Source organism: Opisthocomus hoazin, chromosome 1, assembly GCF_030867145.1.
Source record: "Opisthocomus hoazin isolate bOpiHoa1 chromosome 1, bOpiHoa1.hap1, whole genome shotgun sequence".
In the NCBI taxonomy this organism is placed as follows: domain Eukaryota; kingdom Metazoa; phylum Chordata; class Aves; order Opisthocomiformes; family Opisthocomidae; genus Opisthocomus; species Opisthocomus hoazin.
In genome coordinates, this window is record NC_134414.1 from 137,125,303 (window position 1) to 137,138,174 (window position 12,872).

Sequence of the window (12,872 nt, forward strand, 5' to 3'; positions counted from 1 at the left end):
CAGGGGACGGGCTCTCCTGTGAGCAGCTGGGTCACACAGGTTCACACGGTGTGAAGAAGAGGCCTTCCCAGTGACAACAGCTGTTTTGTCAGGACTGGATCCCAGCCCAATTTCTTTTGGCAGACAGACAGACAGACAAACACCCACCTGCCGGTGCAGCAGCCAGGCAAGGGCAACGCAGGGCACAAGGCAGGACTGGGCTGTGTGTCTCACGGCGCGTACACCGAGTGACACGGCTGCCGTAGCAAAGAGACCTCCTGCCCGCTCCGCAGCGTTCATCCATCGTCTCCTCGGGCTGCTGGGCCACGCGTGTCACTGCATGTGTGCGCTGCGCCAGCGAACAGGAGGCAGGAGTGGACTGCAAAGGGAGAGACCCACAAACCAGCTGAGGGAAAGAGAGCGAACACGATCAGACGCCTCCCATCCTGTCTACAAGATGACAGCGAGTAACCTGTGCTCTGGTCATCGGGTCCTGAACTGGAGAAAAGCCCAGCTTCCAGCCAAAGACAGCCCTCAGCCCATCAGAGGCGGGGGGAGAGGGGTCCACAGGGAAAAATAAGTAATGTGAGCAGCCAGCCTCATTCTACCAACTTCAGAAAATAACAGGTCCCCCCTTCTGCACAGCTCCAAGCAGCGCGTCTGCTTAGCTGACCTAAGCCCTCTTCCGCTTCCCCTGCTTAGTCTCATTAATAGTTGCAGTCTAATCAGAATTAAGGAACGTAACTGGCAGCAATCAGGCAGCAGCTCAGAGCCAGTTCTAGTACCATGACTCAAACACCGCAGCCACCTGGCTCACAGAGCGGTGGCCACCTTTTATCTTCTCATTTGCTCCAAATTACTGCTTAGTTAAAAGGAACTCACCGAGGTTGTTTAGCAAAACAAGTTTAGTTCTGGGTCAATCACCTTATTGATTAGCATCACCCCTGTCTAGAGAGCTTGTTGGGAAATACATGTGAGATCCATCCTTCTGAAAGTCTAACGACAGTATGCGGGAGGAAAATATTCTCCTGTGCCAAAGAACAAGCAACTCCAGTTACAGCAGCTCTGGCGGGGCCGAAACACAGCACAGGTGTGTCGCCGCGTGGCACCCCGGGACAGGAAATCATTAGGCCCTGTGAATGGGTCATGGGTCCGGCCCAGCATCGTCACGGGCCGAGCACACAAATGGTCAGACGCCAGGGGGCTGCGGCTCAGATCTGTTAATGACAAAAGCTTTAATAAGCCTAGAAAAGAAACAACTGTCTATCAGCCGAACGCTGTGGGTAAAGAGCTCAGCTGTCAGGTGATAGATGTGGTAGAAAACCAGAGGGCAGAGCGGGCAGGAAGGATATTAAAAAAAAATGTTGACGTAAAGTGAAATCCAAAACGGGGAAGAAGGCCAGGTCGGCGCTGAGCAGGGCAGCCAAGGCATCCCCGCCTGGGGCTTTGACTCGGCACAACAGGCCGGTGGAGGGTCAGAGTCCAGGACGCGGCCCTTTGCACGCAGACCCCATTAACACCTTTTAAAACTCACCATGTTCTTGAAACCTCGGTGCCGGGTCCTTCTGATGTCGGGATAACGGCCATGCCAAAAGCGCCGCATTTGAAGTGAACAAGCTCAAGCGCGCTACCAGGCTGTTGAAAGCCAGGTGTGCATCTTCTCAGATCAGGCTGTAAAGGCAACTTCAAAAGTACACTGCTTGAAAAGGATCCGGCAGGAGTTCAGGAATGAAAAAATAATTAGGGGCTTGAAAATTCCTCACAGGAGGCAAGAACAGAAAGATGGAGATTGCTTACATTAGGGAGGAACTGCAGAAGACAGACATGATAAAATAATTAGAGGCATAAAGAAGATGACAGGAGGCACCCGTCCTCCCTTCCTTGTAACATACAAGGGCTACACGGAGAATTCAAGGTCGGGCATTGTATGAAGTTAACAAAAACAGCTGAACTCGTATAACCATCGCAGCCATCTGGAAGGGAAATGAAACCACGCGATGTGAGGTTTAGCCAGACTAGAGGGTACCAGTGAGGTGAGGAACGCCAAACAGAGGCAGGATAATCCCCTGCGAGCGAGCTCCCTGCCCCCTCTTTGGAAGCACCTGACCCCAGCGGCCGACCCGAGCCAGTCTCAGGACCAGCTCAGCCTGACAAGCCCAAACTCACAGAAAAACTTCCTGCCTGATCACGGGGATGGAGTCAAAGACACTGAGGCAAAGCACGAGGGAAATCTGAGCAGTTTTAGTGAGGCTACCAACGGGCAGGGTATGAGGCTTCCCCCGGAGACAAGTCTCTGAATGAAGAACCTAGGTCACCCACCGCTGCTCAGCAACACCTCTCAACACACCAGACCTCGAATGCCAGCAAGGCTGCCACTTTCAGCTGGCCAAAGTGAGATTTTCTTTTTTCTTCACAAAAATACAAACTGTCATTAAGTTTTTAATCAATAAATTGAGTTTCATTCTTTTAGAGAATCACAGAATGTTCGGGGTTGGAAGGGACCTCTGGGGATCATGTAAGTCCAACACCCCTGCCAGAGCAGGGTCACCTACAGCAGGCTGCACAGGACCTTGTCCAGGCGGGTCTTGAATATCTCCAGAGAAGGAGACTCCACAACCTCCCTGGGCAGCCTGTTCCAGAGGGAAGAAGTTCTTCCTCATGTTCAGACGGGACTTCCTACGCTCCAGTTTGTGCCCATTGCCCCTTGTCCTGTCGCTGGGCACCACTGAAAGGAGTCTGGCCCCATCCTCCTGACACTCACCATTAATAGATTTATAAGCATTTATAAGATCTTTTAAAATGGAATGTTTTTGCTGGTGGTTTTGTGTTAAGTGTAAGAGAGTCCAAACAATATCCCTTTCCAGGCCAGTCTGCAAGGTAGCAGCAGGACAAGCTGCGACAGTCACCAGAATGCTTTCCCAAAAGCCGGAGGCCATCCAAGCACTGGTTCCACTCCCAGTGAACGCTGCACAGCGGCTCAGGGAGAAATCCAGCCAGCTGTGAAAGCTGTAAAGCCATTTCAGCACCTGAATGTCATCAGCACAATTCAGTACAAAATGATCCAAGGAGAGGCCTGTAAAATTCAACATTAAGTGCAAACACGATGACTTTTTTTTTTGTCCTAGACACAATTACACATAAGAACTGCCAAATTATCTTTTTGCCTTGTTTTAATAAAATAATCCAGCTCATTTCATATGTAATAAATTCATTAGGCTTTGGGGTTTTGTTTTAAATTACAAAATCAAGCATATTTTATCAGAATTCATTTAAATACTGTGCTTTCAGCAATTAATAATTTCACAGTTCTGTAAACACGCTTCGCTGTGCTGTCTGACCTTTGAAGGGTTTGGCTTGGTGAATTCATACCAGCTTCCACCACGCGTTTCAGAAGGCGGCTTGCAACAATGTCTGCAGAAACACAACACAGGAGGATCCCACCGCACGCGGCTCTGTCATGGGCCCTTGCCCAGACCAGACCACGGTGCCTTCGGCCTCACCACACATGAGAAAGCTGCACTTCGTGTCAGAGCTCCAGGTCCTGCAGGTCTCCCCAGCTAGGTCCAATTTTCACTTTAACGTTCAGTTTAACCGAGAGTTTGATGGCGTTTTCCATCTCGTGCTTGACAATCTGAGCGACCTACAGGGAAACGCTGAACATCAGACGTGCACAGAACTTCAGTGCTCTGTTCTTCTGCCAATAGCTGGGGTGAGCGGACACCTGGAGTCCTCTCCTGCGCTTACTTGCTCTGACTTGCCACCGATGGGAATGCAACCGAACATTTTAATCCTGATTAGGGTTTACGAATGAAGAAGCTGTGTGAAACTGTGTTTGTTGCCCTCCATAAGCATTCCTAAGAAAACACTCATTTCAGTACATGGTTAGGGGACCAGAAGATAATTTTGCCTGCGACTTTTTGGACTGTTATGAGAACAGACTTTTCTTCCTGACTGTAAATACCTGCCCTGGATAAAGGGACTTTCATTCCTACCCTGAGACCAACGTGGAGTCCAGCCTGTCCTGATTGCTTATTTGAATGAATCTTTCAACCCACACCCGTCCCACGAACCTTTCCACAGCAGAATGAAAAGAGGCTTTGAATGCTTGTGATCCCTCATCTCAGTTAGAGACCACTGCATCAACATGGGAACTATTCAAGCTTTTTGACCCTTCCACGAGTTTTCGTAACTCCCTCACAGGTAGCCACAGTAGAAATTTCTCCACCGTTTTTAATGGGGAATGGGGGGGGGAGGATTTGAGGAGATCAGAGCACAAGAGTTTACAACAGCTTTAAGAACTAGGGGGAGATCTGACTTCCAAAACCCTACGCTCTTACATACCACGTTTCAAAATGATCTTGATAACCTAGAAAAATGCTTTGAAATAGGATGTAATTCAGCACAGACAAGTACAGAGTAGAAAGAAGCAGGATAGAGAACTAGGATAGAAATAATCTACTGCTCAAAAATAGGATGAAAAATAACTGCTGTGGCAGGAAAAAGATGGGGTTATTGGAGATTAAAAACTGAACAGGGCTCAAGCACAGCACACTGTTGTGAGAAAGCAAGCAAATGCAATTCTGGAACATAGAAAAATAAAATGCTGCTTGTGTGACACACAGATCAATTTTCCATTCTATTTAAACCACTCCAGCCTTGATCAAGTTTGGGGCCCGGCATTTCAAAAGCAACGTGAACCATACAGAGGGAGATTCTCTGAGAGCGGTCACAGGTCCAGCACACAGTGAGGAACACCAGATTAAGGCTGCTGCACCTAGAACAAGGGCTGGCAGCTGCAGGGGAGACACAAAAACCCGCGTGAGGTTCCTGGGGAAGCTGATGGGATGGGACATGCACCCACACCCTGACTTGGGGGCTTTGGGCTCTGAATTGGCTGCGCATTAAGCAGACAGCACCGTTTCCAGGGTTCTCAATGGTCAGCTAAAACACGCTTGGAGGAACACAAGCCACCTTAAAAACATAAATGCAACGACGCTGGGAACAAGCAAGCAGTTTAACAGCATCTAGCCTTTGACTCCTAATCTAATCTATACCTTTGCGTTCCTACCCGACTCTTCATTGCCAGGGTCAGCTCAACAGGTAGGAGGTCAAGCCTCCTTCTACCACCTTTGGCAATATTCTCACAGGCTTGCTATCGTGACAAGGCTCTGAAAGCTCCCTACCTTCACTTTGACATTCTGCACAGGCTAGGATAGCTCTGGTGCCCCAGCCATTTCACACCTTCTGCACAAGAAAAAAAGCAGGTATTACCCCAATGTGGTCTTTTAAAAGAGGCAAGCTACCTCACCGATAGACTGCAAATGAAAACAGAACGATCACTAGTGATCACTTACAAACCATTTATAAGGATACTCTGACTGAAACACAAATTCCTAGACATATTTAAAGATATTTTTAGTTTTCTTTTGTGCACTTTCACAGCTGAAAATGAGCTAGAGGCAGCATCAAGCATGTGACCAACTAACCTGTCTGAATAAAAATTGCTGTTGCAGCAGAGAAATACATGATTTACAGTATAATAAAGCTTTTGTGCCAGCAAGATGTAAAAAAACCTCACCAATACAGAAACCAAGAAATGCTCACATTTTTTTTCACTCACAGGTACATTTTACTCACAGGTACAAGAGTTTACAACAGCTTTAAGAACTAGGGGGAGATTTGACTTCCAAAACCCTACGCTCTTACATACATACATAGTTCAAAAGGGCTAATTAATTCAGGACCTACTTTGAGTGGGGGCTTAAGAAGGAGAGACTTCAAGAGAACTTTCCAATTTAGATCTTTCCAATATAGGATAATTCTAATGGTGCATCTAAAAGGACAGTAGGCAATATTATAACAAAAAAGATCCTTTCTGGCCCTAAAAACAATTAATCAAAGGGCTAAGTAGTACTCTGTTGTCTCAGCTATACAGAAATCCTTGAATAACAAGCAAATCAGGGAAGTCTGCATCTAGGAAATATGCCTTGTGTACATATGCTGTTTTAAGTGACTGCTCAGAAAATCTATGGACATAAATACATCTGAAGGCAGTTAGAAAAGCTAATAATAATTACCCTTGAAGTCGAGATTGTTAATGAAAAAATATATTATGATAAATAACAGGCAAATCCACTCACTTGGTCCCAGTTCTTCTGGGGACACTGTGATAATCTGGAGTCAGTATCTAAAGACGTAAAAAAAGCTTATACTCAATATACTCAGATTTCAGTTTTCTACAGAAAGAAAATCAGGAGGCTTTTCATCTCGAAAACAGCCTGCACGGATTGAAGCAGCAGATGTCTAAACAGGGCTAGCAAAACAAACAGAAGCTTGAGCTGAGATTCAAGAGAAAAATATTAAACCTTTCGTACTTAATGAAATTAAAATTTAAAAAAGTTTAGGCCAGTCAGTACTGCAGAACACTCTCTCCGACTAGGAGTTACTGCTTGCCATCAGGAAATGGCCTTTTCTCATTAAAGATGTGTATGCACAAAACAGAAGCGGGAGAAAGACATCCCCAAGCTGTGGAAACAGGCCCTGGGAGCCTTCCTGCGTCTCGCTCAGGACTTGGGAAAACCCTAAGCTGCCGCTATACTGCTGAAACTCTTGCTGCTGAAAGCTGTCACACAGACACTGCTATGCCCAGGCACAGGAGCACCCACACGGCGGAAGAGCACACACAGAGACACATACGCACATGACAGGTACCTTAAGTCAACACAGCACACTTCTTACATCTTCCATGCTGCTAACCAGCACCATAACACTCCTGCCAGAAAGACCAGTAGGTAGGGAATGAGGAAACAAGTGCCAAAAGCAAGGAATCCTCCTTTCCCTACAGAGTACAAACCATAGCTGTAACAACACACATTCCGAGTTAGGCACCAGAAGACACAGGTTTAAACTGGGAGGCAAAAATACCTCCAAAAGAGGAAAAACTTCCCCCCTACAGCTGTCAGCGATATTAAACCACTTCACTCGTCAAGTCTGGCAGAGAAGTTGTACAAACTGCTGTTACAAGCAGAAAAGCACAGGTTGGAAAAATGAACTTCAGCCATGGTGATGGCTTGAGTCTGAAAATACAGAGATCAAGAACACAAGCATCACTTTTTGTCTAATGTGACATTGGTTTCAGAGACCTTTTAGCACACAGCAAGAGAGGATCCAGGGAGGAAAAGCTGAGCCCCTACAAGGAAGGTTTGTTTGAAACATCGGAATGCAGCAGACAACTGGAAGAGCAACTGCGCAGCTGTACCTGGATGACATCGTCCTCTGCTACTTCGTAGAGGAGCTCATCGTGGAGTTGCAGGATAAAGAAACCTCCGCTGACAGGATGTAACATCCCTCTGTTTCTCTTCCTCGCTAGTCTTCCTACACAGGTGAAGGGCACAGTCCGTTAGACACCATTATGCAACGGCATGTTTCCTGTAGTTAAAAAATCCTCACACATTCCTAATGCTGAGAAAACGAACATGAGGAACTTAAAAATGAAAAAGCCCATGCCTACAGATAAAACCACAAAACATTACTATTCCATCAATATTTGTACAGCTACTGAGGGAAAAAAATGTTAATGAAAAGCATTTTAGATATAAACATTTCAGCCTTAAATTATAAAGGCATGAATCAGAACAGAAACAAGAGACAGTTGCGTCTCCTGAACCATCTGTTTTAAAAGTAAATTTTAAACAAAATCATGTCAAGTTTAATCAGAAGTTGGGTTTACAACATTCTCTCTGGCAATGGATTAGGATTCTGCTTTTCTTCCAAAATCATTGTAATGGCTAGTCTAAAAAGGCAGCAAGCCTCCTCCCAAATGCAGTTATCTGAAACCGTAGCTACTACTCCTGATTAAAAAAAGGAAAGAAAAAAGAGCAGTTTTTGAATAAACAAGTAAGCAGCTGATAAAAACAGGATCCTGATAGGCCTTGCCTGACAAAAATAGAACAGAACAAACTGTTCCATGGTAAAAGCTTTCTTCAAAAAAATAAACAAATATAACCTCACACACACAGACTCAAAAGTTATTTATTTCTCAGGTCAGCTGACAGGAGGACTCCAGTTCACAACTACAGGCAGGGTTTCACAGCATCACGAGTTCCTCACACGAGCCTCACACGGAAGCAGCAATGTTGAAGAAGCCACTTGACACAGGATGCTTCTCTGACGGCACAGGCACTTACAACTTGCTGAAAAAGAATTCTTTCCAGTTCTTGAAACAGCTAGTATCAGAGGAGGAAAAACTGTCACAGACGCATCTACTCGCCTCCCTACAATTACACTGGCCAAAGGTCAGTAGCTTCTGCTCCTGGAGGGGGGGGAAGTTCTGCCAAGTACATGCCTTCTACTCACAGCAGACCTCTGGATCTTGTCTCTCTAAAATAAAACTCCCTATTTTTAGAGGTTTGGCAATTAATTATTTAGTCTTCCTTCTCCGTCCTACAAATCAGACTCTTCATATTAAGACAGCTTCGTGTTTCAGGTTGAACCATATGAACGATCAAAGAAAGACAGCACTCCATCCCTTAAGTTGTCTTTCTAAAAATATGTGACTGATGAACAAAACATTGTCTACGTTATGCTAAAAAAAATCCTCGCAGCAGTCCTCTGGGAATGAGTACCCCAGCACAGCTTTGCTGTCTGCAGCCAGAAGAAATTCACGCTGAGAAGTGCCTCATATAATACTCTCTTGGAGCTTCTGTACATCAAATTCCAATCAACAAATTCCAGACTTAATTCTAACCCAAAAAATGTATTTTTGGAACTAGACGTTGTTCGCTCTATCTTTCACTGCCTTTGAAGCCAGAGTATCTGCTCAGTTTCTCCTTCCTACTTCTGAACAATTGTGTGGTGGCATCACAGACCATACCACATATGATCTCCCACTGCCAACCTTTGCAAGACCTGCTTTGAGGCAATTGGGTTCTCTGATCTCATCACAGCATTTTTAGTTTGTCTGTCAAGCAGACATTCTCCCTCCTTCTTTATGACATTTTGCCCATTAAACACAGACTTACCACTGTCAGGAAATAAAATGTCTCCCACTCCTAGCCCAAAGGCCCTAACGTTTTCTTGCAGGCAATTTATTTTTTTTAACAGTACTGACACTGAAAATTTCACTTTAGTGTGCAAGGAAGACGTGAGCATACCAGTCTTATCTCTCTGGAAGGAGGTCTCCAGATGTCCATGGGACTTGATCACAGAGGAGAAAGCTTCCAGGCGTCTCTGAATGTTCACAGTGGCTGTTTTGACGATATCTGCAGCGGATCCCTGAACAGTTGTATTCACAGCCTGTCGCTCTGCCTAAACAGACATGGCTCTTCTCAAAACTCATCAAAAAAAAAAAAAAAAAAAAAATCCAGCATGCCACATGTACTTCATTAAAAATAATAAATACGTGGCCAAATAGAGGCATAGTAAAACCTCCAGATAAAGAGTTCGTTACATCTGCCCAGAAGAAAGAGACATTATAGACTAGCTTCAGACACAAGGTTTCTGCAGGTGACTGAGAAGAGCAGGATTTCCACAAATCTAGTATTAATTAATATCAATAACCTGCAAGAGTCACAAGCCACAAGAGGGAGAAGCGTATACACATGGTAACAGTTTCATGAGGAGCAGAAAAATCTCAGTTAATCCAAGTGCCATGAGACAATTCTGACTATCTTTAAAACCATCAGGCATGGATAACCAAAGGCAAGAAGCTGGACTTCATGGGCCAATAATCTGGTCTGCTGCACTGAACCCTGACTGCCAGAGCATTACAGCTGTGCAAAAACACACCAGACCACACTACGACACAATGACATGCTTTTCCACACAAGGAACCTCTCTACTAATCCCCTCCTCAGACAAGCAAACTGTATTTAAAGGTTATTCTCTGTGATTAGAGCTGAAATGTGTGCAAAAAGTTATGAGGAAGCTGAAATGAAAGTGAAGATGAGTCATTAACTAGTCTTTAATATGATTTTAAAGAATAAATCAAAGTTGAACAGAAGGTGCAGCCACAAAGCTCCATGCTAAAGCATCCTTCAGATTAAACAGTCATCTCAAAAGTTTTTTGAAAGTCTCCTTGTTTCGCTTTCAACTATTTGGAGTACAAACTCCCACGCTTCCTCCCTCTTCCACTCTCGTCTTGAATGCCATACAACCTGATTCAGCTTCCTACTGAGAAGTATGCTTCCTCCCCACAGAAACGCGCCAACTTCTCCCCAGGGGGTCAATTCACTCTTACTGAGGTACAGCCTGCGACAGATGTGTCCGAAATGACCTTGGAAAAAAATAATGCCAGTACAAAGGCGTATATTAAGTAAATATTTATCTAGCAAGTTAGAGAAATTTTCCTTCAAGGGGAAATAAGAAAAGGAACAAATACCCAAAAATATAGGACTTAAATGCCCTTTTTGTTCATGTGCTGACAGCATATAACATACAAAGACTGCTGAGTGGGAGCAACTCAGCCTGAAGAGTTACAGCACATCACTGTGTGGAGGCTTTTTAAAATCATGTCCACTTATTTCAATAAATTACTCACTCCAGTTCCAACGTGGGAGTTCTGAAGTGAGGTTAGCACAGCAATGACAGCTGTACACTCAGTCACAGAAGACTCACGTCAAGCAGACCATGACAAAGGCTCTGTTATTCAGAGAACAACGGAGGGAACAATGAACTAAGTGAGAAGTGGAAGGTCATGACCAAGATGGCTCATAGACCCTGTAAAACCACAGATACAGAGATGTAAAGAAATCTTATACTTAAAAAAAAAAAGAAAAAGAAAATACACTCAACGTACATGAGCTTTACTGTAGGGGTTTGGATCTTTGATAGCGGGCAGGTATCTCCGTCTTCCCAGGATGGTCTGCACAAACCCATCTCTCCTGCAGCTCTTCACTGTCTCCCTCAAGAATTTCTGAATCCCTGTGAAAGGAAACAGAAAGTTTTTCCTAATACAGCTGATGTTCCATGTTGACTTCTCACTGGAGTCACTGAAAGCAGTCTGGGACACCCAAGCAGCACAAAGATAATTCTTTAAATTTCCTAGACCCTGCCAGTGGACAAGGGCACAGGATCACTCATCCAGCCTATTTGCAGCTCTACTGGGAAACCTATTAAGACTTTTGAGGTGGGAGAGAGTGCATAGTGTCAGGATATCTGGCTGTGCACAAGGAGGCAGGAAGTCCATTCTGCACAGCGCCCAGGCACAGAGGATCATACAGGTATTATTGATAACGGAGAGGTCAGGACCTGGACCAGCACTGGAAAGACAAGTAGTGGGAAGGGAGTAAGTTGCAAGCAGAAGTCAGAGCCCTTGATGCCTCAGGCTGCCTGACTTCAGACTGTGTCACTTCAGATTCTAGGATGAAACAAACTCACCCACCTGCACTCTGCAAGGGAAAGAGTGAATCCACTAACAGTGTTAAAAAGAAACTTAGGTCAAAGAAAGGTGAGACAGGGAAGAGTCCCTTTCACTGCAAGTTCAGGTAACAACTGCACTAAAGTGAAAAAAGTTAACTTCAGACAGTCTCTTTCCAAGGTTTACGAAATATAAAAACGTCAAAGCAGCTATTGAGGATCAAGACTGACAGCATTAGTCAATCCATTATGTAGCATTAATTTAGCATGTCAGCCTGGCAGTGCATATAAGTGAAAATTCGTAAGAGCTTAAGTTACAAAATAAGGTACATTGCGGATTTTGTATGTGTGCACGTGTACCAAGAGGGAGGAAGCAGGAAGTAATTTCTAATGGTCATGAAGGAGACACTATCCAGAAATTACTGGAGACTAAACAGACTCTTAATGGGACACCAATTCTCAGCAACTGTCTCCTAAAGAAAAAATCTCCAGAACATAATTTTCCAGCTCATTTCAAAGTTCTATGACTAGAGCTAGTTGTCTCTCAGCCCATTTGCCCTCAATTCATTTTCTGGTTGCAGCTCTACTCCTTCTATAGCTTTCCTAAAAATTAACATGCTGCTTAGAAATGTAACAATGACTTTTTACAAAATATGGGAGAGCTGCTCTGAGCAGCTGGATAAAAATATAAGGGTTATATGCAAAACAGTTTAAAACTCAATGAAAGCAGAAGACAAGAACAGAAGAGAGAAATGGTTATATTTAAAAATTATAAGTGTGGTCTAAAGTTGTATTGCATATCCTTTAAAGCTATGTGTTTTAATAAGGAAAAGAGTGTTTCTTATTCAGAAAGTTAAGAACTTTAAAATGAATCTCCTGGGCTTACTAATTAATTTAAAAAACAACAAAATAATTAATGTAAGAAGCAAACAACAAGGTCCTAAAGATGAAAAAAAACAGAGTGTAGAGTAAAAGATTATAGAGTATCAAACTGCTGTGTTCATGCACTGGACTTTTTCAAAATGAAAAGCTTTTTCAAAAGAGACAGGAGTAGTAGAGGGTTGAGACAAATTTAGGATTTGAAAAGACATGGAGAGAAGGGATTAAAAACAACCACCACCACCACACAGCTCCCAAACAGCCATATCCAAACCTGTGTATCTTGATTTGAAGCATTCAATGTAATTGGCAGCTTCATTTTCACCAACCCCCATCTGCTCGCCTAAAGATTTTGCTCCTATTCCATAGATGATTCCATAGCAAATCTGCCAGAGGACAATGTGAAGAACCGCAACCATGTGGTGAGCCATGCAGAAAAAAACAGAGCCAAAATAAAATCTGATTCACTGGAAGACAAGCGTATGGGAACAAAGGCAAGCATTCAAGAAGTGAGACTGCCTCTGAGTCCGAGCCATTCATGCTGCTTTTCTCCACCCTCATCCCCCCAAAACCCATACAGCTCCAGTTGAAACGTATTGAGAGCATGTACTGAGGACGCGCAAAGCATCTACTGAACAATCACAGCCAAATCCAGACAG

General features: G+C 44.2%; 1 protein-coding gene across 1 annotated transcript in view; it reads right to left on the bottom strand.

The window, feature by feature from the left end:
- Positions 1-3,170: 3,170 nt before the first annotated feature.
- Positions 3,171-12,872, bottom strand: part of POLQ (DNA polymerase theta) — a 54,375-nt gene continuing 44,673 nt past the window's right edge. Inside the window, exons 26-30 of the mRNA XM_075437452.1 lie at positions 12,488-12,599; positions 10,775-10,899; positions 9,132-9,285; positions 7,238-7,353; positions 3,171-3,619 (exon numbers count right to left, since the gene is read on the bottom strand). Coding sequence (XP_075293567.1) covers positions 3,506-3,619; positions 7,238-7,353; positions 9,132-9,285; positions 10,775-10,899; positions 12,488-12,599 — 621 coding nt within the window. The 3' untranslated portion in view covers positions 3,171-3,505. The remainder of the gene's footprint in view (positions 3,620-7,237; positions 7,354-9,131; positions 9,286-10,774; positions 10,900-12,487; positions 12,600-12,872) is intronic.